This window comes from Lampris incognitus, chromosome 4, assembly GCF_029633865.1.
Source record: "Lampris incognitus isolate fLamInc1 chromosome 4, fLamInc1.hap2, whole genome shotgun sequence".
Taxonomy (NCBI): domain Eukaryota; kingdom Metazoa; phylum Chordata; class Actinopteri; order Lampriformes; family Lampridae; genus Lampris; species Lampris incognitus.
Window position 1 is genome coordinate 21,005,124 of NC_079214.1, and position 27,560 is coordinate 21,032,683.

At 42.4% G+C, this 27,560-nt stretch overlaps 3 protein-coding genes across 3 annotated transcripts in view; 1 reads left to right on the forward strand and 2 right to left on the reverse strand.

The window, feature by feature from the left end:
* Nucleotides 1-5,512, reverse strand: part of trpm5 (transient receptor potential cation channel, subfamily M, member 5) — a 28,306-nt gene extending 22,794 nt beyond the window's left edge. The window contains exons 1-6 of the mRNA XM_056279296.1: nt 5,486-5,512; nt 3,222-3,289; nt 2,916-3,063; nt 1,833-2,013; nt 1,248-1,414; nt 962-1,139 (exon numbers count right to left, since the gene is read on the reverse strand). Coding sequence (XP_056135271.1) covers nt 962-1,139; nt 1,248-1,414; nt 1,833-2,013; nt 2,916-3,063; nt 3,222-3,289; nt 5,486-5,512 — 769 coding nt within the window. The remainder of the gene's footprint in view (nt 1-961; nt 1,140-1,247; nt 1,415-1,832; nt 2,014-2,915; nt 3,064-3,221; nt 3,290-5,485) is intronic.
* A 2,653-nt stretch (nt 5,513-8,165) lies between these two features.
* Nucleotides 8,166-9,122, forward strand: cdkn1ca (cyclin dependent kinase inhibitor 1Ca). Its single transcript, XM_056279297.1, has 2 exons — nt 8,166-8,613; nt 8,740-9,122. Exons 1-2 carry the CDS (start codon nt 8,166-8,168, stop codon nt 8,844-8,846), a joined length of 555 nt encoding a protein of 184 aa, XP_056135272.1. The 3' UTR covers nt 8,847-9,122.
* Nucleotides 9,123-12,690: 3,568 nt separating this feature from the next.
* The window catches only part of kcnq1.1 (potassium voltage-gated channel, KQT-like subfamily, member 1.1), a 40,677-nt gene continuing 25,807 nt past the window's right edge, over nt 12,691-27,560 (reverse strand). The window contains exons 11-18 of the mRNA XM_056279298.1: nt 26,752-26,811; nt 26,393-26,516; nt 17,859-17,934; nt 17,256-17,350; nt 16,997-17,043; nt 16,847-16,908; nt 13,082-13,178; nt 12,691-12,770 (exon numbers count right to left, since the gene is read on the reverse strand). Coding sequence (XP_056135273.1) covers nt 12,691-12,770; nt 13,082-13,178; nt 16,847-16,908; nt 16,997-17,043; nt 17,256-17,350; nt 17,859-17,934; nt 26,393-26,516; nt 26,752-26,811 — 641 coding nt within the window. The remainder of the gene's footprint in view (nt 12,771-13,081; nt 13,179-16,846; nt 16,909-16,996; nt 17,044-17,255; nt 17,351-17,858; nt 17,935-26,392; nt 26,517-26,751; nt 26,812-27,560) is intronic.

Consider the following 27,560-nt stretch of genomic DNA (forward strand, 5'->3'; position numbering starts at 1 on the left):
AGAAACGAAGAATGTTATTTCCTACAGAAAACCCCCCCCAAAAAACAGTTTGTGGTACATCCAGCCTGAGGAAATCAGTCTTGCAAGCTCATTACAGACTTTTACATCATTGCACAAAACTCAATTTAATAATCTAGTTTTTGTGTAAGTCAGCACCGAGTTTGTCATTTATTGCTATGCTATGTCATATTACTATAGTTCTAGATTGCATTACATATTTTTTCTCTGTCTCTGTGTTGATTTAAATTTAAATTTTACTCATGCTGTTATACTCTTGTTGAGCATATTATACTGTGTTTCACTATTTGTTGCTTCAAATGAGCTCCGTCTCTGTGTTTGGAAAAGTGCAGAATAAATTATTATTATATTGTGATTGTTCTTATGAAAACCACCATTTGCAACTTATAGCTGTTGAGTAATTGTTGCTGTGTGTGGGAGGTAAATAGATATTTCTGGTGTAATGTTAGACATATAATTTGAGATAAATAAGTGTTCTGTCTGATAATTTCCAGATAGATACGCAGTTTGAAGGCCTGAATTAAGTATTGCCTCATCATAAATACTGCAATGGGAAACAATCAGTGGTATTGCTCTGTTGCTCTCCCTGAGGTTTCTTCCTATTTTTTCCTCCCTGTTAAAGGTTTTTTTTAGGGAGTTGTTCCTTATCCAATGAGAGGGTCTAAGGATATGATGTTGTGTTGCTGTAAAGCCCACTGAGGCAAATTTGTAATTTGTGATATTGGGCTATACAAATAAAATGGACTTGACTTGACTACTGAGTCATCTACATAAACAACAGTACTTAGGCTTATCTCGGGAATGTTTGCTTTCTTTTATCACTTAGCAGAATGATAACTGAATAAACTGTCTAAATAACACATGTATTTGGAGTCCTCAGTGATACATTTTTTTCTTGTCATGACAAAAAAAATAAATAATCAAACAATCCACAAGGCAATACCTCCATAACCGGTGCGCTGAAGGGAGATGTGCTTGAGCAGCTTGACCCTTATTTCACTGGTGGCTCCTGGTCTATTGGGGTCCCCTTCTACCAGCACAAAGTGGGAATGATGGCAGTCCAGGGAGTAGACCGAACCATGGGGCAAGTCTTGTGGCTCATAAACCGTGGGTTTGTCCATCTAAGTAAACATGGACACATACACATATGTGAAAGGCAGCACAAAACACAATGATTTCAAGGTTCTGAACTCACTGTGTTTGTTGTACTTTGTATTTGTTGCTCAAACCTTGGCAGTGAGCAGTGCCTCTCGGTTGTGGATCATGTTCCAGGGTGTGATGCCAATGGCCACCACCCGGATCTTTGACGATGTGCTAGCTAGAGAGTGGTCTCGCACTGCCTGGCCCAAGTGTTTTGTGATGCCAAAGCGGAGGCCATTGGTTAAAATCCATGCCCCTGGAGAGCAAAGGAGCACATAATCTTCTCTTCTGTGCGAGGGCATTTTGGCGCATTGCATGTGTGTGCATTTTTAAGTGTTCATAATATCCATAGCAATTACATGCATACTATATGAGTGTGTGCATGTGTATGTGTGTGTCTGTGTGGTATACATGAGTTATTTTTGTATTTTCACTGTCATTCATGCTTTTAAGCTATGCAGAAACCAGGGGTTGAATTTCTACATCTCTGCCTCTATGTATCAAACCAGAGGACCCTGTTATGTACGTGCCACATGACAAAAAGCCGCGCTTCCATTCAGGGGATCTCAGAAGAGCACTCCAAAATTAGCTGAAGGATGACATTTTATCAAAAGGACCTAGTTTAACTTGCTGACTTATGTCTTCCTGTGGTCCTTGTCTAAGTATGTTGCCACCTGTGCTCTGTGCAGCCTTCACCAGTCCTTTCCTCACGGTGTCCCTCAGCCACGGCTTCATCTGGGCCAGCTCATCCCCGCCAACCAGCGCCACCACCAGGTGTGGAGCAGCAAGGCCCCACTGTTCGGTCAGCATCTGGTAGATCAACGCCGGGTCCGTGTCGCTATTCACCGTCATAAACTAGACAGAAGGGAAACGCATTAAAATTCACATTAAGAGACTGTGTTGGAAAAGAGGAGACATGCAAAATGTTTGTGCTACGCTATCATTAGTAAATATAAAAACCTGTATTTCTTTGAAACCTCATACTGTCATAGGATTGCAGTACTCATATATGGACTTGGTCTTGAGTCTGCATTTTGAAGGATTCGGTTTCTTAGACTTCACAGAATGACTGTCTCTGACAGTATGGACTCGTGATAATTTGTGAAGACCGGCCAAGTACAGGGCCTTAATTTACTTTTTTTCTTTTCTTTTTTTTAAATGAAGGAGATCAGTTAAGTGCAATATAATCTAATTAATTTCATTTTTGATCATCATTAATGTATATCTCTGGAACACTGCTTCCTTGGCAAAGGGGGAGAAAAGCCTAAATAAACATTACAGTGTAGTGAAATTTTGACTTTTAATATGATGGTAGATGGCTACAGTTACAGTCATGGTGTTCAGTTGGACTTGCACTGATCTGGTGTCAGTCTTGCATTGGTTGTGAACTGGACTCGCAACCTCAAAATCCTGGACCTGATTTGGACTTGACTTGACTAAGACTCACTCTCCTAAAGACCTAGTCTGGACTTGGTCTAGTCTTGGCTTTGTGGTATTGGCCACAAGACTAACTAAAGGTACAGTGCCTAGGATTGTGCCATTACAACCCTTAGGCTCTGATATGCAAACTGAGAAAAATTAGCCTGCAGAAACGGTATTGGCTTTTAAATCACTTCCTAAAACCTATTTCTAAAGACCTTGCATTCATGTGATGTGTCTTTCCCTTCCGTACTTGTCCCTTCCATCTTATGGTGCCTCCTTGGTTTACTTTCTTAAGTGTTGTTCTTATCATTACTATTATTCACATCCTTTCCCACCTTTCCTCTTGTCCGGCTGGAACCAATGAAGTCAATGTCGCCCACTCTTCCCGCTGCCCGGTGGCGCTCCTCTTTTTTTGCTTTGCCTCTTGCAATACCTTCCAAAGCCTCGTCCAGTGGCGAGCAGCACGGGCAGCCGCGCAGCACGCTGAAAATGACCCATATTTAGCCACGGTTAGCTTATGTCACTGTGGCTGGAATTCATGTCAGTGTGCCCTTGGCTTTCACATTATCCTTTACACACACACACACACACACACACACACACACACACACACACACACACACACACACACACACACACACCTACGCTCCTCTGACCACTCCAGCATCTCCCCACATCTCAGGCATCGTGTCTGTTGGTGTAGTGCCCCCTGTATGCAAACAAACACACAGCACAACACGTTATGTACATGTTCCACTAGACCCTTCATCTCTCATTCGCCACGCTTTCCACAAATGACGGGATCTTAAAAGGGCTTCTGGTCAATGCAAATTTCAAAGCATTTTCATTCTCATCTCACATGCAAAGTACTTCCTCCCCCAACGCTTATCCTAGAAACACAACACGAGCACTCACTCAAAGACTTTCATCCCTAAAGGTCAAGTCAATGAATTTATAAAGCATGTTTTAAAACAGGCAATGTTTCAAAATTGCAAAAATATAAATGACAATAGGCTGGTTGAATTGGCTTGAGTGATAACCTTCACTTTTCTTTTCACAGTTTTCCTCTCGTCTAAGACTGGAACAGCAAAGACTTTATGACAGCATGGCAGATAAAGTTAGGTGTACTGTGCCATCAAGGTTTTTGGATTGCTGCAAATATGTTTGACATTGAGATGTGGTTATACTGTTTAGAGGAAATCTGTGGATGAACTCATCCTCTCTATACTTTAACAGAGAGATCAGTGAAGCCGAGAACAGAAAATAACTCAGAAGGACTCAAACATACCTGTACTTTGTGTCTAAATCGCACACAATGTATACGTGACTGCAATGTACAATGTAAAACTGAAATAGAAATGCATTAACAAGTTGGCCAATTAGCCATTACTGATGAATATTTTGACACATACTTGCCTTTCAGTCAACACCGACCTCTTATCAGTCACACTAGGGGAGATTTACTACTCATTATCTATCTATCTATCTATCTATCTATCTATCTATCTATCTATCTATCTATCTATCTATCTATCTATCTATCTATCTATCTATCTATCTATCTATCTATCTATCTATCTATCTATCTATCTATCTATCTATCTATCTATCTATCTATCTATCTATCTATCTATCTATCTATCTATCTATCACTACACGTAGCCTCCCCATTTGCTTAATACAATCTGTCTGGATTAACGAATGCTATTTACAAAACTTGTGGGTAAACGATTAAGGTTTGTGGTGTCCTTTATGCTGCAGAAGTGAGCTACACTTGGGAAGGGCTTGATTTGAATGCAGGTCTGGGTGTGTGAGTGAAAAGGCCATTGTCGATGCAAACAGGAGAATTTGCATAGGCTACAAGGTAGGGAAAGGGACATCCACGTCTCTCTCTCTCTCTCTCTCTCTCTCTCTCTCTCTCTCTCTCTCTCTCTCTCTCTCTCTCTCTCTCTCTCTCTCGGGCTCTGCCCTTTTATCTCTTCCATTAACTCTTCATCTTGGCTTGAGGTCTCATATGACCAGAGGCGTGTTCTCTCAGAAACAACAGGAGATAATCTTGGGGTGCCTGAATGTGTTTGTGTGTATGTCAGACAAGTGCGTCTGTACTACATTGCACCATTGGCACATGCAAAACTCTAGAAAGGTCTACAGTGTGAGGAAGATCCACCCACGCCTAAATTTCTTCACACATACTCAGAAATTGACGGAACATGACCGGAGAATTTTTGGACATGTCTTAATATGAACCTAAAGATAGCAGGTCTGTCTTGGATTACAATTCTTTTTTTCCAAATGTTGCAGGCACCCCAGCACTTGTTTGTATTTTTCGAAACCCAGGTTAACATAACAGTGAATGTGATGATGCAAAAATATGAACACAGTAAAAACAGGGACCAGGATAGCACAAAGACAGGTTTAAAAACAAAACAAAACACTGCTTGAGCTCTTGACATCCATAATTCAATATTAAACATTGCATTGCATGATATTAGGGCAATAAGATGTTACATATATTAATTAATGATCGATAATATAAGCATACAATTAGGCAACATTAACAACCTTATCAAACCACGGATTATTTGATATCTTCAAAACTCTAAAAACATGTTTTTACACTCAAAACAAATTTTTTTGAAGGGTTAAAAATTCCTGATTTCACTTCCAAGCCCTGTAAGGAAAAGTAGTAAGAATTCCAAGCCAATGCAACTCTCTATTAAACAATATACGAGGCACTGGATAATCTTAAATTCATGGTTGCTGAACTGAATCACAAAAATGACATGTACAATACAGGAAGGAATATGTATATCAATTTAACTGATAACACGATTGCTTTGACTTTAGCCCTAATATGAGTTTCATGCACAGGATAACTCACAAGAGGACATCTACACATACTCACCAAAGAAATGTCTTGTTTTTTCTGCATGATTGTCAAGTTTAACGCTCACACCTGGGACCAAAAATTGCTCCTCAGTGGCCCTCGCTCAGGGTGAAGGGTTAAGAGAGGTGTGGAAGTGGCAAGAAGGTGAGTACCACCCAGCTTCTCAATTTGACCAATCACAGATGCCGCTGCGTACCATCACTTTGCATGTTTATCAGCGACTTCTCTCTCATCACAGTCATGTGCTGTCGGATGGAAAACTCCATTGTTGGCTTTTATTCTCTTAATGACTTTTCTCGAGTCTCAAAACTAAGATTGCCAAATTAACACCCCAAGTGCCACTTTTCTGTAACTCATTTTTAATGCCCTTTAACAACTGAGAATATCTATTACCAGCTTTCCGCCCCATAGGAGCCAGTAGCTTTCTTCATTTACATTTATATTTATTCATTTAGTGGATGCTTTTATCCAAAGCCACTTTCAGCACAAATAACCCTAACATGCTGTGAAAACCTTTTGAATTTCATATCCAATTTTTACTTTGTTGTAACTAAACTCTACGCCAGACAGACAGACAGATAGACAGGCAGACAGACAGACAGACAGACAGACAGGCAGACAGATAGACAGGCAGACAGGCAGGCAGGCAGACATACAGACAGATAGACAGACAGACAGACTGACGGACGGGCAGAAAGGCAGACAAACAGGCAGGCAGGCAGGCAGGCAGGCAGACAGACAGACAGACAGACAGACAGACAGACAGACAGACAGACAGACTGACTGACAGAGCCAGCACTAACAACTGTAAGTAGTACGGTCAATGCTGGTTCTTCGGCACATCTAAATCAAACAAACCCATTATCAGGATCGTTAGCTGCGGCTGTGTTTATCCTGCCATGCTAACATCACAGAGTACCAAGAGCAGCCTGGCGTGCTTTTAACCATTACATGGTTTTTAAACTATAGATGTATACTCTGTCAACAAAATGTTATAGTTACAGAGCAGCTGCTGAAGAGAAGCTGCTTATGACTGTGGGCTTATTATAATGATCGAGCAAATAGTTTTAGAAGCACTTACGGGTTTGGTTTCAACCTTAAATATGTGTCTTGCACCCTTTTTATAATAGCGTGTGTTGACCATGTGAAGTATACTTGATCCAGTAGACTAAACTTATCTATCTATCTATCTATCTATCTATCTATCTATCTATCTATCTATCTATCTATCTATCTATCTATCTATCTATCTATCTATCTATCTATCTATCTATCTACACTGTTCAGTAAGCGATCCAGCTTTCAATGTTTATATCGTTTCTTCATTGGCTACAAATTTGTTCTTTATGCAAGTTTAACAAGGCCAATGTGCTCCTGAGTTGAACCTCATTCCATAAAAGGACCACAGGGCTACATCTGACTCTATCTTGGCAAGAGTTAAGTGTCTGTGGACCCAAAGCTTATATCCTTTTAGTGGCTTATTTGACAAGAGTTCCAAGTCTCCTTTCCCCTTAGCTTGCTGAAGTCATTACAATTTCATGCAGGTGCCAATAATTAGTACATAGTCTAAATGTTGGTGGTTGAGTTACACAGGTTTGAACCCACAAAGCTTAGTGGGAAGAAAGATTGTCCACTTCATAATCTAACATGTCACAACACACAAATACACATCTTTGTCAAATGTATCAAAATAAACTACAAAATGCCAGTTTCAGAAAAAATGTATGCAATTGAAATACATGCTCAATGTCTTTTGTCTTTGTAAGGGTTAAAATGTATGCAAATCTGCATTGTTATTTCTAAGGATTCAAACTTTGAATCCATTGATACAAACAAGACGGGCGATGGAAAGCCCGACCTAAATGAATGTAGGCCTACATTTTTAGGAAAACCTTTCACACAATCATTTATCGTTTTCACAAACAACGCAAACAAATCGAAGTAGACAGTTGCACGTGGTGGGATATATTGATTTTACTTCATCAAAGTTCAATTCAGTCCACCTCCCTCCTTAAACATGCATACAGTGGTATGCTGTATGCATGTTTTACTATGGTGCATAATCCACTTTATTTTACTCCCGACCAATTTCAAAAGCGTACCATACCGGTTTTTGGGGGGGGGGGGGGGAAGCAATTTTCTCCTCCTCGGTCTTCATTCATTTCAGCAGCCAACCCACTTGCAGACTTAACGTCACTTTGACAATAAATAAATAAATGCGATAAAAAGTGTTCACTGTAATGGATTACCTGTCTAAATCCACGATTTCAAGTCTCTGCAAGTTGATTTTTCATACCGTGCTGAAATTAATGGAGTTCCAATGGCTGCTTGGAGGGTAGGGGACATGCATTCAAAAAGAAAGAAAAAAACTAAAACGCTATGATTTGCTTCAGAAAATAGTTGGGAGTGATTTTGGGCTACACAAATAAACTTGACTCAACGTGAAGTACCCGCCATTTGAGATAACTGCCTAGAAACACCGTTATAGTCCTTTAAGACGCATGCGAGGACGCAGCCAATCAGCACGCCTGATGGGTTGTATACAAACAGAACAACTTGCGTCCGCCAGCCTTCATAAATGGGACTGCCCCGCCGCCCTGTCCAGGTGGAAACCGCGGGAGAAGGAGAAGACACGCTCCCTGGACGTTTTCTTTTTAAACCAACTTCCGAAAGACACCACACAGAACCAAACCAAACGATGCTTCGCAAGTCGGAGGGCTCCCTCACGACGCGGAGAGAAGCCGCGTCTCATCACGGCCGTGGCGCTCGCAGGAGTTTATTCGGACCGGTCGACCACGACGAGCTGAACCGCGAGCTGAAGCTCAGACTGAACGAAATGGCGGAGCAGGATACGCGGAGGTGGAATTTCCATTTCGAGACGGAGACGCCGTTACCCGGCATTTATCAGTGGGAAGAAATCCCCTCCCGCCGTGCCGCCAGTCTGTACCGGGAGCCCACACGGGCCGGGGCCGGGGCCGAGGACGGGCGCACTCCGGGCGACCGCCGCTGTCCGCGCAGCGCCGGCGACGAGGCCGACCAGGAGAACTGCCCCGGCGTCTTTAACGCGGCCGACGTGCCCGCTGAGGGGACACCTGTTCGGAGGAAGAGGGTGCTCCCCAAACACGCCTCGAACTACAAGATTACAGGTGGGTCTCAATCGAAACTCGAAATGGATGTAGTGCTTGAAATAAGTGACTCCAGTGACTCTTAGAGTAGCCCATGTGCTGATGTGGCGTTAACCATCATGGTCCCCCCCCCCTCTCTCTCTGCAGATTTCTTCGTTAAGAGGAGAAAAGTGTCAGAGGCGAAGAACATCCCGAGCCATTTCCACCCGAATTGTTCCCAGCAGGCCTTATGCATGCGGATACGAAGAGCCTGACCTCCGGAGACTTTTGCTGAACTCTGCACCTAATGGACCTTTTTCCAAAAATAAGTGAAACGCTGTTTACTTGTCTATCACTAGCTGGAGATGTGTGGCATTTGAGTGGACTTCTGCCGAGGACTGTTTTTTGTTGTTGTTGTTTAATTTAATCTATTTATGGGATATTTTATTTTATTTTTTATTTTATTTTTGCATCCAGAACCTTGTTATTTCATGTTTCTTGAGACTACTTTTGTTTATCTATTTAATTTGATTTGGAAAAAAACGTTTATATGAGAGGTTGAATAAAGTTTCGTGTTACATCTTTTCATTTCTTTCTATCAGGCTTGTACACCCTTCTTGACACTACAAGTGATACTGGGAGTACTGGGGTCTGCATTTATAATGGTATCAGCCTTTGCTCGTTATTAAAGGAAATGCTGTCCAAATCTGTAGTCTGGGCTCGCAAAAAGATGACCTCCAAATATTCAAGTCATCTGCCTGAGCATCTTATGAATATCTTATAAACAGCAGCTATCCTGAGGGGATGCCAGGTTTACCTTGGCTGTGATCACTTTTAAACCAGCTCATCTAATGTGAGAATCGTGGGCACGGTGGCACTGTATACAGCAGGATACACAAATTCTTGACCCCATCACTCATAAACGTTTTTTTGATATGCAAAAACGATGGCAGACTTGATATTTGACCAGAAAATAGACATCCCATTTACTCCTTAATTAACTAAACATTTGAGGTTTTCAATGAGCTACTATTGCTTTTTTTTTACACGCGTAACTTTCTTGACTAGTGACAATGCATATAGATCCCAACAGTTGGAAACCCTGCTAGAATATAGTTTAGAGCCTCGTTTCCAGAACATATCTAAATAAACGGATCACTTGCACAAAGAAATAACGACAAAGAAAGAAAAATATCAGTTTGCACTGTTGTGTTACCCCGTAAACTATCTGCCTATTCTGTTGGCTTTCCACTGCAGCAGCGAGTCTGTTGTCATTGTGTCTGTTGATCCAGCTGAAAAAAAAACAACCAAAAAACAACACCGAGTTTAGAATAACCACATGTGTATTGTCCCAACTTAACCATGCAATTTACATGTTCTGCAGTGCAGAATTTAACAAGAATGACAAGATTTCAACACCAATGTCCTCCCTGATCTAGACCTAACCAACATTAGACACATCTGTTCAGTAGGGTGAACGTTTGTGCATATATTATTTATGGTTGCAGCTCAGACTGGGATACTTTACTCAAATGTCGACTAACCACCGACTCTCCTAGTAGTTGCCATCATTTGGCGGTGAGCTAAGTGATAGCTGGTTGCCACATCTGCAGCCTTCATCTAATATGAGTTGGCTATTAGTGAAGAGAGCCAGCTGGAACAGGAGAAACATGAATTTGAGCCGACGACTCCTGAGAGCTTTAGAATAATCCTTTAGGCACTAACCCGACTGTCAGATAGCACCTCCTCGCTGTCACAACCACGCAGCACCAACTACTGCGTTGATCAGAAGTGCAGTCGTTAATACCAGTTGTGCAAATTAGCTGATGAGGCACGTTTGACTGCACATATTAGAGACAGAAAATGCGTCCAGGGTTTGCTGCCCCACAACAATGCAGGGGGCCATCTGGTATTCATGCATGGAGGAGGGAGACAATGGCCGCAAAAAGAAAAGAGCGTGCCTTCTCTTTCACCTGCAAATTAGCCTCCGGGGCTAATTTGAGCTCGACAATCGCCCCCAGGTCTGTCCTCGATCCATCTCTTCTCACTTTGGGCTCCTTTCAAAGTCAAATCAAAAACTTATTGTCGCATTTACAATTACGTATTTTTTTAAATTGTCCTGGAGTTATTTTCACTTTTTTTTAAATATTGTATCGCTACTTTAGTAAGATAAAAAATGGTTCCAATTTAGACCATCCACACACACACACACACACACACACACACACACACACACACACACACACACACACAAAGATATGCACGCAAACCAAAAAAAAAGTAAAGGCCAAATGGGAACATTCGTTTTCAATTAACAGATTGCGATGACGTCAAGTTTTCCACCAATTAAACCTGCGTTCAGTCGGACCCAAGAGTATGAAGGGAGCACCCATGGCCTTTGGTTTTAACGCCATAAGGATATGTGAAAACGTTCAACTTCAGAGACTCAGTGTGAATGAAGCATTCACTTGAGAGTAAAGCAACGACTGACTATTAGCGACAAAAGGCACTCTTGTTGAGTATGTAAACCACTGGAAATGTACCGGCCACCTTCTGGATTTACCCCATAGCTAATGCTTTTTTCTCTTTTTCTCCTGCGCCTCAAAATGTCCTAATAGCCAGCACTTGAATAGAGAATTGAGAGAGAAAGCAGTCACAATGTAGTTACTCCCCCATTGTTGATGGATTAACCCTTTGCACAAAAGCACATAAAATAGAGGGAAAGGTACGAGGGGAGGACGAGGAAATCTGCTTCAACCGATTTAAGAAATATGGCTGTTTTGTTATCATTAAATTAGACAATACCCTTGGATTGCACATAAGAGTAAAGTAAAATCTTTCAGAGAATGTATTATAAAAGTCAAAACTTTGTTATTGAAGTACTAAATCAATGCAATAAGCTGTATATAACCGAGGCTGTATCTATTGACACTTCATCAACCAGCTCGTCCACACTGCTCATGATTCACTCCATTCTGTTGTCCTGGCGCATGAACTGCACCGATAAAACAAACAGGCAAACTTGTTTAAAGCTCCCAAACTTCCACATCATCCCCATAAAAACACTCTCCCCTCACCCATCTCCAAGCAGGCACAAAGGCCAACTCCCCTTAGCACACTTTAGTAGGTAGAGCCTATTGTTGTGGACACCAGAGGCAGAAGGCAGAGTCCAGATGGTCATTTTGGTCTTTTATCCACAAGGCACCAAGTGTGCAGGAATGCCTGGACACCCCACGGATGGTCTATGGGGAGAAGGTCACCATCTGCTGCCCAAAGGTCACCTGCCAGAAGACAAGTGTTGTTGGCCACTTCCATCCCCCCAATTGAGCAAGAAAACCAATTAACCACCCCCACCTCTGCAGTGTCAATACAAACTTTTCTTTAGACACGGGTGGTGCACACAGTGTCAAGGAAATCCAAAGTTGAACACTACCCTGACACACATACACACTTTTACCGAGTTTTTAATCCACAGTCTGATTAATTCCTGAATTCACCAATTTCCTTTTCCCACTTAAAAGTTGATTAATTAGGTTTATAGTCTTGTAGTTTATGTTTTAATGAGAGCAGCCCACCAGAGCAAAGTCCATATGAGACACCTGTTGAGAAATACATTTCTTTAATTACTGAGTATTTCAAAGCATTCACATTATAATGAAATAAAATAGTTAAATTATTCAAAATAATCAAAAAACACTTGATTTGATTGAAGATTACAATTAAAATATTGCACTTGAAAAACAGGAGAGGCTTTTCAAATATATTATTTCATAGTGGACTGTATCACTCTACCTTAGGTATTGGCAGCCTTTCTGCAAATAAATTAAAGGTATGCTACACAGAAAAAAATAATAAATGCAAAATCCTATAAGGAAATCCTTTCCAGGCGACCTAAACTTAAAATGATCAAATGGATACATATATAGATAAATCAAAGCAAAAGGCCGTTGTTGATCAAATCTCAATAATCATAACCTTGCATACATCCATGTACTCTGTGTGCACACCCTTTAATCTTTAAAGATTTAGCATTCTTTAACACAACTATAAATATTCATTTTATGTAAATACAACTCTATTAACATTAGTAAGGCTGTTGCACAGCATGTAGTCCCCCTTCTAGTATTTGCCTCTGTAATCCATAAGGTAATATAATTCATTCTCTGCATAGAAAGAGAGACGGACAGACAGACGGATGGCTGGATGGACAGAGAAAGCTGAAACAGCATTGGATTTGAATACATTTCATGAATTACAATGCATTACAATCAACACTGGAAAGAAAAGCTATCTTCAGCAGGAATTGTCCCACCTCAGGAGCTCTCATCTTGACTGATTGTTGTCCTGAGGGGTGGGTGAAGGCAGGTGCTGGTGCTGGTGCTGGGGGTTGTGGTGGCAGAGGTGGTGGTGGTGGTGGTGGTGGAAGACAGTGATGAAGAGAGCTGTTCGTAGCTGGGCAGGCTATCCTGGCCGGGAAGGATATTAAAGGTCCTTTCACTCCGTGGCCTACCCCTAACTCCCCCTTCTTCCACCCCTACGCCCCTCTGGTTCAGTAGATGGGTAAGAGACTCTGCGATGCGGTTCAGAGTCCTGTCCATATGGGTTATCTGTAAAGATTGAAATATGTATAAATAAGAGATTTCACTACAACGAACATGCCAATATGAAGGCGTTTCAGGCCACTACTACTTTTATACTTGTCAACATGGAAGACTATCTGTTAAACAGGTGCACATTCTCTCATCAGAAAAAGAGGGAGGGCTAATTTTGCCCTTTAACATCACCCACAGTATCAGCCGTTCTTGGCCTCTTTCGCATCTTTGAGCAAGAGCAGGGATGGCCTTGAAACAGACTGAAGTGAGTGCAAAGTGTGTGACAATATTGAGGTTATGTATTATGGTTGAGAATACCGTGTAGGCTGTCTTGACGGGATTGCCAGCAAAAAGTTTGCTTTGCAAGTAATATGCAATCACTGACAGTAGCAGGTAGCAAACTGTACTGAGGTGAATACAGCGCTGTGCAGGTCAGTCACTGTCCCAGCACAATTTGGTGAGCATGGCGTTAGGTAGTCCATAGTGAGATGGCTCGGCGCTTGAATAGTGCAATCGGTGAGCATTACAAAGTGCACAAGGTCCCGAATGGAAACAATAAGCTGTCTTCAAAAAGGCAAGCATATGGGATGCATCTTATGTGTTCCCTATGAAACCTTTGGCAATAAAAAGAAAATCCCCAAATACAGACACAGGACCTGCCAGTTCATCTCAAAAATGCCCAGAAACAGAAAATTGGGGTGAGGGGCTATATACAGAAAAGAATGGAGGCATGGTTGGTAGCGATCAGACTGTCTATGGGCGGGGGGGGGGGGGGGGGCGGCGGCAATATTTATTTTTATTTATTCATGTGTGATGTATGGGAACAAAAGTACTGCAAACCTATGGCAGTTCAACCAGCAGGAGCACAACGCTGGCAGATTTATTACAGAAAACATGGATGCTCTCATTTGCACAGAAATGCTGGAACTTCATCCAGAACCGATTCAGTTTTTCACTCAAAAATGTATTCAGTTATGCAGTTACTCTGAAACCAAAGCAAACGTATTTTTTTTAGACCTAAAGTAAAGAGAGAGAGAGAGAAACATCGAAGCTGGCATAAAAGGTATAAAAACTAATATGGAAGAAAGAAGAAAGGGAGACAGCTTTTCACCAATAGATATTTGAAGTTCAACATTAATTATTGTGAATGGTAAGTTCTACCGCTCTTGAAAATGGTCTAGGTAAGTGATAAGCACTCCTTTAAGTCTTCTAATCACCAGAGCAGTGTTATGTTCAATGATGTCATCAGTTTTAATCCAATGAACTCAGGACTTGAAAGCCAATCACACACATCCTGCAGCTATTACAATCTCAAGTCACTGAGAATGAAAAGCCCTGTGAGGAAAATCTTTAATGTCAGGCTGCTTTACAGAAAACATTCATAGTTTTAAGAAAATATGCCCCAGGTCAGTTAGATTTACCCTCAGTAACATCAGGAAAGAGTATGCTTTCATGCACTCCGCAGCCGAAGTCTTTACAAATTATGCCTGATTTCTCTCTATCAAATGAACACCTTGGTATATATAGGAATATATAACCACGCAATCACAACCTTTTCAGGTGATTTATCTACATTGCAGTGGCACTCCGTTTTGTAATGGGGTATGACTAATCTGTTTTCTCTGTCCATCCCACGCTTCTTGACATTTTGTTAGGGTACATTTTTCCATCTGATATTGCACAAAATATACATATCTGACAGGGAATGGTAGCTTACATATATCACCCATTACAGAGTTATAGGTAACTGATTATACTAGTACAACCCTATGACCCATACTTAGTGAAAAGCATGTGTGAACTAGAAAAGTGCAGTTCTGGGGAAACTGTGCGGGTTAGCTGAAAGCTGCTGAAAATTAGAGTTAATGAATGATGACATCACCCAATTTAGCCAGGCACAATACATACCCATCATAAATTCTGATAGGTGCATAAAACTCAAATTGCAATTTCTCAAAAACCATAAAATATATCAAAAAGCTGTTTAGAAGTCATACAGTACAAATGAAAATTTTAAAGTACTCCTCCACTCAAAAATGTGTTTTTCTTATGTTTGTGTCCTGTAAAATGACTGGCCTTGACTATACTGACTTCCATCCATCCATTATCCGATCCACTTACCCTGCTCTCAGGGTCGCTGGAGCCTATCCCAGCAGTCATTGGGCGGCAGGCGGAGAGACACCCTGAACAGGCCGCCAGGCCATCACACAGAGCCCACACACACACACACACACATTCATACCTAGGGGAAATTTAGTATGGCTGATTCAGCTGACTTACATGTCTTTGGACTATGGGAGGAAACCGGAGCCCCCAGAGGAAACCCACGCAGACACGGGGAGAACATGCAAACTCCACACAGAGGACAACCCGGGACGACCCCCAAGGTTGGACTACCCCGGTACTCAAACCCAGAACCTTCATGCTGTGAGGCGACCGCGCTAACCACTGTGCCAATGTGCCACACTATACTGACTTGTATCTGTGATAAGTTTGTTCACAGTCCTCTACTGGAGGAGGAACTGTCTGTGCACTTCCCTAAAATCTGAGATTCAAACATACCCCTGGCAAGCTAGATATAGTACGTCACAAATCCAAAAGCCAATCACTGCGCTGTCTAATAGGCAAATGAGGGGCGGGCAAAGAAACCTGAAACCTCCTGCACAGAGCGGACTTGTCAGTACAGAGAGTGAGTTTGCATTAGCACAGTGAAAGTGTTGACAACAAACATGGTAGAGTGTGCAGTTTTTGGATGTAAACCAGACCCTGGAGCATCCCTCCACTATCTACTAAAAAAGCCCACTATACTGCTGAAATGGTTGGAATTTATTTACAGACATGGGGCTCACATGCCTACAAACCCGGAAGGACTGTGTATGTGCAATGCTCATTTCAGTGAAGAGTGTTTTCCATAACCGAATGCAAAAGCCACCGGGTTTTCACAAGAAATTATTAGCCCACTAACTAAGAAAACCAGAGCATTTAATGTCATGTATGTATAATCATGACATTATATTGATGCATTATATTTTCAGCACTATGATGACTTCACCTACAGCGTCAGCGAAGGCATTTATCCTTGGTTGGCTGTGCTCACCACAGTCCATCAGAGAATGTCACTCAAGTACTAACATACTCAGCCTGCTTTCTGAACTTATTATAGGGCTGCCTGATGAGCACTCAGCCTCAAATATCCAAACATGCTTTGACGCAATGATTAAAAACACTGCTGACTGCATTTCAGAGTCCTAGGTCTGTATTAGGAGTATTGATGTTGAGCAATCAAGTCTACAATACTAGTTTCTAACCAAAAATCTAGCCATGCCTGAACTATTTTTAATTTTAAAAATGTTTCATTTTTATCCTCGATACGACCAAACCAGCTGCTAGTACCTTAGTCCAACTCAGTGTTTTCTGTTTGATTTGCGCTAGACTGAATTCAATTAGCTTTTAATTCGAAAAGCAAATTGTTAATGACAATATTTGTCTTGAGAGCTACTTTTATGTATATATTTAGTTTAGACCTTGACAAAAGCCAAGGCCAAAAACCAAATAACCACATAATGGTAAACGTCTGACTATGCTGATTCCTCAGTAGGGTATATCAGAAAACACTCATCTGGAAACAGGAAAAGGCAAGCCAATATTTTTAAACGTGCATATTAAAACCTCACAATGCCTACCTTTTCCTCCATCCTGTTAAGTCTAAACCCGATAGAGCTGGTGCCTTTGTCTTTGGCCCGGTCTTGAGAGAAAAACAATTACAAGGTAAACAATTGGACATGTGTTGTAGAGTAAAGACACTTAGAAAGATTGATGAAGTGATTTGGTACCTGTACTAGTCTGGAACAAAGTGATCTTCCCCAGGGACTGGTCCAGTCTGCAAGAGTTGATAAGACATTAGTAATGCCACTTAAAATGTTGTAATGTCTGTTGAAAAGCCTCTCTCTTTCACACTCTCTTCGTTGCCATTATTGTATGTTGTCTTTCATGTTTCTACACAACCTTCCCACAATTTTAACCCACCGACCGACACCCTTATAACCATCCATCCATCCATCCATCCATCCATCCATCCATCCATCAGTTCACCTTCTCTGCAGCTCCTTAATTCGCATCATGAGATTGACGTGGCCCTGGGAGTATTGCTCAATCACATCCCGCACATCGTACGGCTTACGAGCTTGCTAGAAATATTACATAGAAGCGGCAGACATGTCAATTAAAAAAACAAAACAAAAAAAACTTCCATCAGACTTGGAATTATCTCTGTCGTCGCTGTTAAAAGCATGTAATGATTTTATTGGAATGAAGATTGATAGCAATGCACTGCTGATGCCTCAGAAGCTTTGAAAATTGTTCTAACCAATTAGCAAAGAGAATAATAAGAGTTGGAATTACAGATGAAATGTGAAGCAAGCCATCACCAGTATTCATCTTATAGTTTGCTAGTGTATCAAACGGGAAAGAAATTAAGTCACCCTTAAGGTTGGATAGTATATAGATTGCAGAGAGATGTTCGAATAACTACAAGCATTTCAAACCAATGATGGACACCAGCACCGACAGGCTACAGACACACTGTAGGTGATGATACAGCAGCAATCAATACCAAACTTTCCAATGGCCCTAAATAGTATTCTAACTGCATTGATCTAACAGGAAATGTTAATTTTAATACGTTCACGTTCTCACCTGAAATCTTTTCTTGGCCACAAAGAAGCGCATTCTCTGGATCACTCGGATAGCTCGTCTGTGAGAGTCCTTCAACCTGTATGACAGTTTTAAATGTTTTTATTTTTTTATTTTAATAATTTATCTTCTAATCTATTAATAATAATAAGAATTATTTATTGTTTTATTGTTTGTTGACATATGGCAGAGGTTAATCATGTCCTTTCTAACAAGATGCTATGTGGTTATGCATCATTTTTATAACTTCTAGCACCATAGAGTCATACACAGTACACAAAATATTGAGGCCATTTGCTTATATTGCATTATACCCTTTTTTGCACAATTAATACACCCTATAAAGTACCCAAATTCATGTGGTCATTTAAAGGAATCGCAAAATAGGTCTTAATTTTTCAAGCATTCATTGTATACTAATTTTTTTTCAATAGATATTAAAATAGTTATGTTTGGAAATTGATGACTACCACACCACACCACACCATAAAAACTAGGTTTATATACAACATGCCGAAATGAAATGAGATGGAATTTTATCAGTCCCTAAAGGGAAATTCAGAAAGATTTCTTATGAGTCTTAGAAATAAAAATCTCATGTCCATCAATACAAACGAGTAGTACATGTGTTGATGGTGCTCAAAAGGTTTATCCAAGTTTTCACAGGTTTATTTGTCACATACTTCACGTATAAGTAAATGAGCAGTGAAATGCTTGTGGAAAAGTTCCTTCGAGCCGGAGTCCAACCAGTGACCTAAGGATGTCTATTGCCTTGCATCTACAGTCCTCCGCTCTATCAACTAAGCTATTGAAGGGTTGCTTGGACTGGCCTTGGAAAATAAACTGTAACTGTAAAAAATCTAAATTCTGCATTTTTATGTAGCAACTCAAAAGTACTAAGGGTGACCATGACATTTATACTGCTATTACTCTAAACACTGTCAAGTAAGAGTCATCTCATTTCAATGTAATGCAATCTATATTTGTGATTGGGTACACTCCCCCCCCCTAGTAGTTTTTTTTTTCGACTGTGATCAGGGTAAACTATACCAATTGTAGGAAAGCCCTTGTTAAGAAGAGGAGTTTAGTTTGGTAATCGTCTCTGCCTTTTAGATTTATCATTATTTATTATTCATTGGCAAGATATAATTATTGATGTTACAGCAATATGATTGTTTGTTACTATCACAGGCTCCAGCTAGTATTACTAGTATTGTACACTTACCCGAGTTTACTGGTAAAGTTACTGGCTCTTTAACCCTTCTGGTTCTGACAAGGGGATTTCCAACCGGTTCTAACCAGCTTGTCTCAGTCTGTCTGTCTGCTAGTGAGCTACAGTTTGCCTCTTCCATTTAGAGAAAATTGTGTGTCAATGACAGATGTAAGTAAATTATTTATGTCTTAATTTGTGTCTGTTTCATTTACTGCGACTTACTTGGAAATATGTTCACATAAATCCGTTTTCTGTTGCTGTTGCTTCTCTCTGCTAGTGAGACGCTGTTAGCTATGCCATGTTGGTTAGCTTAGCTGGGCATTAGTTATGTTCCGTCTGCCGCCGTGCCTCATGCCAACACATGTTGTGTTATGTTTATGTATGTGCATCTAGATTATGATCACTCATATGTTATTATTGTTCATTAATATAGATATTGTATTGTATTTCCCTGTAGACAACCACATTCTTCAAATACATATCCTCAAACTGAAGTGCCGCCCTTGTGATTTTCTTACTGGAGTCACACCGCCATAGTGTTCGCCAGCTGTATTCAGTGCATCTGTAGAGGCCCTAGACCTCTGTTATATTGGTCCTTTGAGCCGGATGGGGGCTCCTTCGCTATGGCAGACCAGGACACCACAGAGATATCGGCTCGTCCCCACAGAGAGCAACACCTACCATGCCACCTACGCGACTTCGAGGTGGGGTATGAACCTCAACCATAAGATGAACCTCCAAAGGCTCTATCCCACGCATTACAGTGCCAGGCTAGTGAAACGAGGGCCCCATCTATCTGGAGCGAGCACCCACACCAGTTGATCCCATCCAGATGCCTGGTGAGTGAGGGCTCCGTCTGAGGGTAGTAGGTCCTCACGTCAGTCGATTCCTAGGACCGCCACCAGGTCCAGCGTTGGCTCCCTTTGTTCATCTGTGATTATATACCCTCAACATGCTCTGTCACCAGTCCAAGGAAGCTAGCCTTCAGGAGAGTATCCACCGCCTGGAGCTTGAGGAGTTACAGTGCCAGGTCCTAGAAGACTACAACACTGATTTGAAGTGTCAGCGCCTCAATGCCCAGGCCCAGGAAGCACAGCGCCAACAGCAGAAGGCACAAGAAGAAGCACAACGCCTACAGCAGGAGGCACAAGATGCACAGGAAGCTATCGCCAAACAACTTGACAGGCAGAGGCGACTGAAGAAGGAGGAGAAGGAACTTAAGGTAGCCAAGCTGGTCATCTCACTCCTCCAAGAACCAGAGATGGCGGGACCACGTAGTAGTGCATCGACCACAAGTAGCTTTTACTCTCTACCAGTGACGAGTGCTCCATCTGCCAATGCTCCTGCAGGCTTACCGCGTCAATCCATATCTCATCTACACTCTGCACCCCCTCCTGTGCTACCAGCAGTATCTAAGCTGACTTATCCTCCAACTGAATTGTAGCGCCATGCAGTGGTATCCATGTCTCTAGCGCGTCCTACCGTGCCACAGAGGATGCATCCCCCGCCGGCTCACCCTGCCGTCATCACTTCAGTGATGCACCCTCCAGCACAGGCGATGTCGACCTCCGCTGCAGCCCATGTCATTGAAACGCACTCCCATTGTGCCTGCCCCCACCGAGCTTCCCGCAAGGTCACACGAAGTTTCTGCAGCTACACCTGGCATCCAGACCCAGCAGTATCATGCCACAGGACCCACTGCAGTGCAGACTCCTACCTACTGTGTGACCACCTCTACTGCAGCTCCACCATACCAGCACGTGAGTTCCACTGCACTTAACATCAGGGCATCCCCAGCATCCAGGTTGAGAGACGCTGATTGACTCTCCTTATGGCATCCCCCAGCCAATGCTGCCAGTCTTCAAGTGTGACTGCAAAGGTGACTTCGCTCTACTCAAGATGGCCTTGGATAACTTGATGGGCCACAGGCACCTGACTGAACAGTATAAGTACAAAGTGCTTCTCAGCCACTTCAAGCTCCCCAGTGCCCTCCAACTAGCCAAGGCCTACATGTATGACCCTCGGCCTTATACCGCTGCATTGCAAGCCTTGCAAGAAAAATACGGTCAACCCTGACAGCTCGCCCAGTCAGAGCTAGGTGCCATCCTTAACTCCCCTACCATCAAGTTTGGTGACACTGAAGCCTTTGACTCCTTCGCTCTGTCCATCCAGTCTCTGGTGGGCATGCTCAGGACACTTGAAGGGCCAAATCGGTATGAGTTGAGATGTGGATCCCACGTCGACCGCCTCCTAAGCAACATGCTTCTGTCATTCAGGGACGGATTTATCGAATATTGTATGAGCCACGGCATTCTCCAGACAGGATCAGACATGACATACACCCTGCCTGACCTGGCAGCCTGGCTCCAGATGAAGTCACAGACGAAGCACCTCTCAAGCTGAGCTGCAGCACTCTACCAGTGTGATGCACCCAAGCCAGTCAAGAAGGATCAACATGTCACTCATTACAAGGAGAAAACTATGAACATCCTTCTCAATGCTGGGGAATTCACTAGTACTCAAGAGCCTGTTCACTCCAAGACTGCCTTCAAGTCCAAGCCGTATTGTCCCTTTTGTGACAACAAGGAGCACTTCTTGAATGCCTGTGATCACTTCAAGAAGTTATCTACAGCCAGGTTGTGAAGTGGATCCAAGAGGGGAAACGGTGCTGGAAGTGTGGCCGCAACCACTCCGCTGAAGCATGTACTCTGAAGCTTCCAAAGAGCAGCACCTTACCATTCTGCATGACTCCGTCCAGCAGGGTGAAACCAAAGTCCAAATGGTCACTACACCACCCATCAAGGTCTATCTCGACCGGCCCAACCGTCCTCAACAGGTAATGTTAAAGGTTGTCAAGGTCATCTTGAGGAACAGGGACCAAGCCTTGGAAACATACGCCATGTTGGATGACAACTCCGAATGAAGTATCATTCTCCATCAAGCCATGCAGTGCCTGAACCTTCCCAGACAGCCAGAGGCTCTCCATCTACAGACAGCCCAGCAGAATGTAGAACAGCTCCAGGGCAGCTCCATCTCCTTTGATGTTTCTCCACTGTGCACATCTTCCCAGAAGTACCGGATCCACCAGACCTTCACTACTGAAGGCCTCAGCCTGGCCGAACACTCCTACCCTGTGACTGCACTACAGAAACGCTACAAGCACCTCCGCAGCCTGCCCTTACCGCCAGTAGACCACGCCCAGCTGCTGCTTCTGACTGGTTCAGATATGCCACACCTCCTGATCCCAGTACAGTCTGTACATGCAGGCCCGCCAGATAGTCCTGTCGGTATCTGCACCCGACTTGGTTGGTCACTCCAGGGTCCGATGAGCCTTGCCCAGACTATGTCTTCTTCACAGCGCCTCCACATCTTCACTGTCTCCCTTGCCACCAAGCTCTTCAGGGATGTTGAGCACCTCTGGCAAGGGTGGCTCCCAGCAAGCAGCTGCTGATGTCCCGACTTGAGTTGAGTGCTGCCATCATAGGTGCTCAGCTCGCTGACGTACTCAAAGCTGAGCTCACCGTGCCCATCCAGTGGCTTTTCTTGTGGTCGGACTCCACCACAGTTCTCCACAGCATGAAGTCAGAGTCCTGTAGATACAAAGTCTCCGTGGGCACATGAGTCGCGGAAATCCAGAACCTGACTGAGCCCGACAGCTGGAGATACGTGAACTCTGTCACAAACCCAGCAGATGACATCACTCGGGGTTTAACCCTGGAGGATTTAGCCCAACCACATCGATGGCACCAAGGTCCAGAGTTCCTCTACTTATCTGAAGATCAATGGCCTACTATGCCCTATACTCATCCTGAGTCTGATGACAGCGAACTGAAGAAGTCTGCCACAATCTGTAATGTAACCATCTCTCCTGGTCCTCAGCTTCCTGTTGCTGAAGACTTCTCTTCATGGAAAGAGCTTGTCCAAGCAAAAGTCAGGTCCCTTCACGGGGCGGCTGATGCCCAGACCATAGATCAGCCTTGTGAAGCAGCCGACTAGTTACTGGGTCTGCAAGAGAGGCAGAGGGGAGGAAGTATGGCAAGGAACGGTCAGTCGGCCAGGTGGCCCTCATCGTTGACCCGCAGCTTCCTTGTGCACTCTGGCCTGTTGGGAGGGTTACGTAGACGTAGCCTGGAGTTGACGGGCGCGTCCGCACTGCGGCCGTGCAGGTAAAGGACAGAACTTACCTGCACCCTGTGTCCCAGTTGGTGCAGCTCCTGAGTCTCCTGGATACAGAGGACCCCTGAGAGGCTTTTCTGTTTCATTCAAAAGGTCTAAGTAGACTTTTGGGGGCGTCTGCGTAGGAAAGCCCTTGTTAAGAAAAAGAGTTTAGTTTGGTAATTGTCTCTGCCCTTAAGATTTATTATTATTTATTATTCACTGGCAAGATATAATTATTGATTTTACAGCAATATGATTGTTTGTTACTCTCACAGGCCCCAGCTAGTATTACTTGTATTGTACACTTACTTGAGTTTACTGGCGCTTTAAGAGATACAGAGACTTTCCGGTTCTAACCAGCTTGTCTCAGTCTGTCTGTCTGCTAGTGAGCTGAAGTTTGCCTCGTCCATTTCGAGAAAATTGTGTGTCAATGACAGATGTAAGTAGATTATTTATGTCTTCCTTTGTGTCTGTTTCATTTACTGCGACTAGGAAATATGTTTATATAAGTCCGTTTTCTGTTGTTTCTGCTGTTGTTTCTCTCTTCTAGTGAGACGCTGTTAGCTATGCCATGCAGGTTAGCTTAGTTGGGCGTTAGCTATGTTCCACCTGCTGCCATGCCTCACGCTGATGCATTTGTTGTGTTATGTTTATGTGTGTGCATGTGGCTTATGATTGTTCATGTGTTATTGTTGTTTATTAATATAGATGTTGTATTGTATTTTACTGTAGACAACCACATTCTTCGAATAAATATCCTCAAACTGAAGCTCTGCCTCCGTGATTCTCTTACCGGAGTCACACTGCCATAGTGTTCGCCAGCTCTATTCAGCACATCTGTAGAGGCCCTAGACCTCTGTTATACCAATAACAGTAGTGGGATTTAAATTGTTCTTTTTCTGGTCCATATGTTTCTATGAAAATTTGGCTGAGCAAAAAAACAAAACAAAAACAAAACCGCCCCCCCAAACAAACAAAAAACAAAAACACCCAGAGCAGCTGTAGCGTATTTAGCCTGTGTTACTGGGTTGTGTAAGCTAATATGTAGCTAGTACTTGTCAGGCTCCAGTAGCCTGGAAGAAGATAATGGTAATGACGAGAGAGGAGGGTAGCAGAAGGAGCAAAATGGTGTGGCTCTTTGTCAAGTCCACTTAAGTCAAGGAGATTTGCATGTGTGTTGACTTGCTCACGCGATTGGGTCTAAATGTGTGTGTGTGTGTGTGTGTGTGTGTGTGTGTGTGTGTGTGTGTGTGTGTGTGTGTGTGTGTGTGTGTGTTTACGGTCAGGCATGTATGTGTAATTGTGCAGAAAGTGTCTGTTGAAGTCGTGTTTAGTCCTTTGTGTCTGCATGTGTAAATATCTAAGTGTCACTAACAAGGACTGTACTTGATCGACTATATTTGAGTAATTTATTCATTAATGTGCAATATTTTCTACTCTTTGATAAGGGTGTGTGCACATGTGCATGCACAAGCAGGACAAGGCTTTGCTTGCGTCACATATTATGAAAACAAACAATTGACCTTGTACAAAAACAGTCTCTTGAATTTCTCTTACAATAGTTCTTAAGAGAAATCAACACTGTGTAGGGCAAACGTCACATTTGCGTTGCTACTGCTGGATGCCACTTATTCTTAAATTGAACACACATAGCAGCGACGGTGACACTTAAGTATAGTTAATGCCTCACAAGGACCACATAAGCAATGCTGATTTTGAGTGATGTGTGCAAAAAAAGAAAAGCTAAAAACAATTCGGCTGACCATTATAAGAGTGATTGGGTGCTACCTTTAACATTGAGGCATGCTACCATAAATGCAATCTAAATTGAAAAAGAGCATTGTAAGTTTAAAATATCAAAGTGGTGCTGCCAAAGCTGCCAAAGTTATAATGGGACATTTATAGTCTTGCCAATTGCAGTTATGTGACTACACAGTGTGCAGAGTTGTGTTTGTATCAGATAGGTTGGCTTTATCCTCATTCATCCTTACGGATCTTTGCTAATAATGTTTTGCAAAGGATCTTTTAAGAACTGAATAAAAGTGGAACTTTATTGATTTCATTCTGTCTTATCCATCAATAGCATTTTTGCTGTAATTCAAATACAAATAGGTAAAGGTTGTATTTGTTTGAAAATACAGTAGGCTATATCGTAAATAATCTAGATATGACTTGCAGTATTTAATGTTACATAGGTCTGTCTTTTATCAGTTTAAGTCTAAATGTATTTTTTATGTTATCCATTATTAAAACTAGTCTCTCCATGAGGCAAACAATAATTTATGGACTTGTCCCTCTTTGAATGATGTGGTTTACCAGTGGGAAAGTGTGCGCGAACAATTCTTGCATGAAGCCCCAAATTCTCCTTTTGTAGGAGTGTGCGGTGACAAACTACTTTCCATCTATCCCACCAGGCTTTGGTCCTCCCCTGGAAGCCTTGACTGCCGTTTGTTTTTTTAGGGGTTGATCGGTTTTTCTCTTTGCTTAACTGTGACGAATGGCATGCAACCCGAAGAGCGTCTTCTTGACAGGATTCGTGACTTTGCAGTCATCAACAGCCCCTGACTTTACCACCCAGGGACCCTTATACCAAATGACCAAATACAACTTCGCCTCTTGAATGAATTGAGGATTCAAGATTTTCTCATGTGATGAGAAGCTGGATTGAAAGATGAGATGAATGGTGTAAAAGTCTTTTGAGGTATGGCAATTTACAATTTTGCAGAGCTGCTGTATTATAAGGAGTATGACTTGTAAGCTTTTTATGTATTCTGTCTTCTGACATAAAGGCTTGTCAGAGGATAGGAAAGAAGCCGCGTGTTTCATGTGTATGCCAAATTTCCATCAAAGCATATTTTATTTAAGGAATGATATGATGTGGTGTTGCATTATGGGAGGAACTTGTTTCGGGTATTTAGGAGTCCCTGGAGCACAGAGTGATCTTAACCAACAAACATCACTGACTGCATTTTCTACTCTGCATCATTACCCCACTCTTTAGGCTGCATGTCTTATGGGGCAAAGTCTTTGCCCCATTTAACTCCCATCAGTCCACACTTGTACGATGTTATTGCTACATTAACCTTCTTTTGTCTACATCATCTGGCGGTGAGTGATTTATTTATTTATTTTTTTATTCCACAGCGCAACTTTGAGACAAACTCACTGTGACATTGAGGTGACTGGAGCCAGCTCGCTGTCCTTCTCTGCTTCCAGGTCCAAGTCATCTGCAAAGCTGCTGTTCCGCTGAAGGGGGCCAAGGGAATGGACCTCCAACAGGTTTCTTTTCACTGTGCAATCACACAAACTGAGCCTTATTCATCATTGGCCATGCAATGATGCTGATTTCTGCAACTTTAGTATTCATTTTGGATTCTAAATGGATTTAAAAAATGTGTTTGCCATACAAAGATTGCATGGTCATTGACTGTCTTGAAATGGATTCTGTAAAAGTTAGCGATTACTCTTCCTCTGACCACTTTAGTGGTAGTTAGTGTAATAACACTTGCTACAGTGTTACAGTACCTGGGGGTGGTGAGCTGAACTGTAGCGAAGACAGAGATGTCCAAGACTGCTGCAGGGGATCTGAAACACAGATAAAGAATTGACACATACATAATGGTGTGACGATGATCCTTTATGATGTCTTTTTGTGGGTGGCAATATACAGAATTATGCTGGGAAAACTTGACTCCTGTAAATGCAAATTACATTCTTCTATTCAACAAGTGAATGACACGTTAACATCAAAAATAAAATAAAAAATTGCATGCAATTATAGTTTTAGACCCCAGAACAGGTGATATTTAGATAAATGTAGGTCAAACTGGATATAAGTCACATTTCTATTTGCCGTATTTCCCAGGCTACAAGATGCACTGGAGTACAATTTGGACTCCATGGAAAACCCCCCCCCAAAAAAACAAACATATGTAAGCTGCTTCTGTGTATAAGTCGCATTTATATGGTGGTACAGTAGTGATGCGCAGGTCAGGGTTTTTAATACCTACAGCCACCCGACCTGTTATGAGAGCCAATCCACTGTGCCCGACCCACTAAAATATGTGTTAATTAACCACCCAAACCCGACCCGCAAGCCTCCAAATTTAGCCTCAGCTGTAATAAACCCTTTTGGTGTTTATTGTTAAAATAATCCAATGTCCAGTCATAGAATGTTCGTTTTGTTAACCTTATGTAGCGTAACTCAACTACTACATTCATGTATCTATCACAGTCGTCGTTTTGCCCATGTCCAACCCCCTTTATGGCTATACTGCTCTGCTCTTCGTCACTCACAATTTCCCCAATTCCCCTTCGGGGATGAATAAAGTATT

What these genes read in the sequence shown, in the direction of transcription:
- cdkn1ca (XM_056279297.1), top strand. Translation starts at nt 8,166, where the DNA reads ATGCTTCGCAAGTCGGAGGGCTCCCTCACGACGCGGAGAGAAGCCGCG. An exon ending in CTCGAACTACAAGATTACAG is followed by an intron (nt 8,614 to 8,739) that starts GTGGGTCTCAAT and finishes CTCTCTCTGCAG; the next exon opens with ATTTCTTCGTTAAGAGGAGA.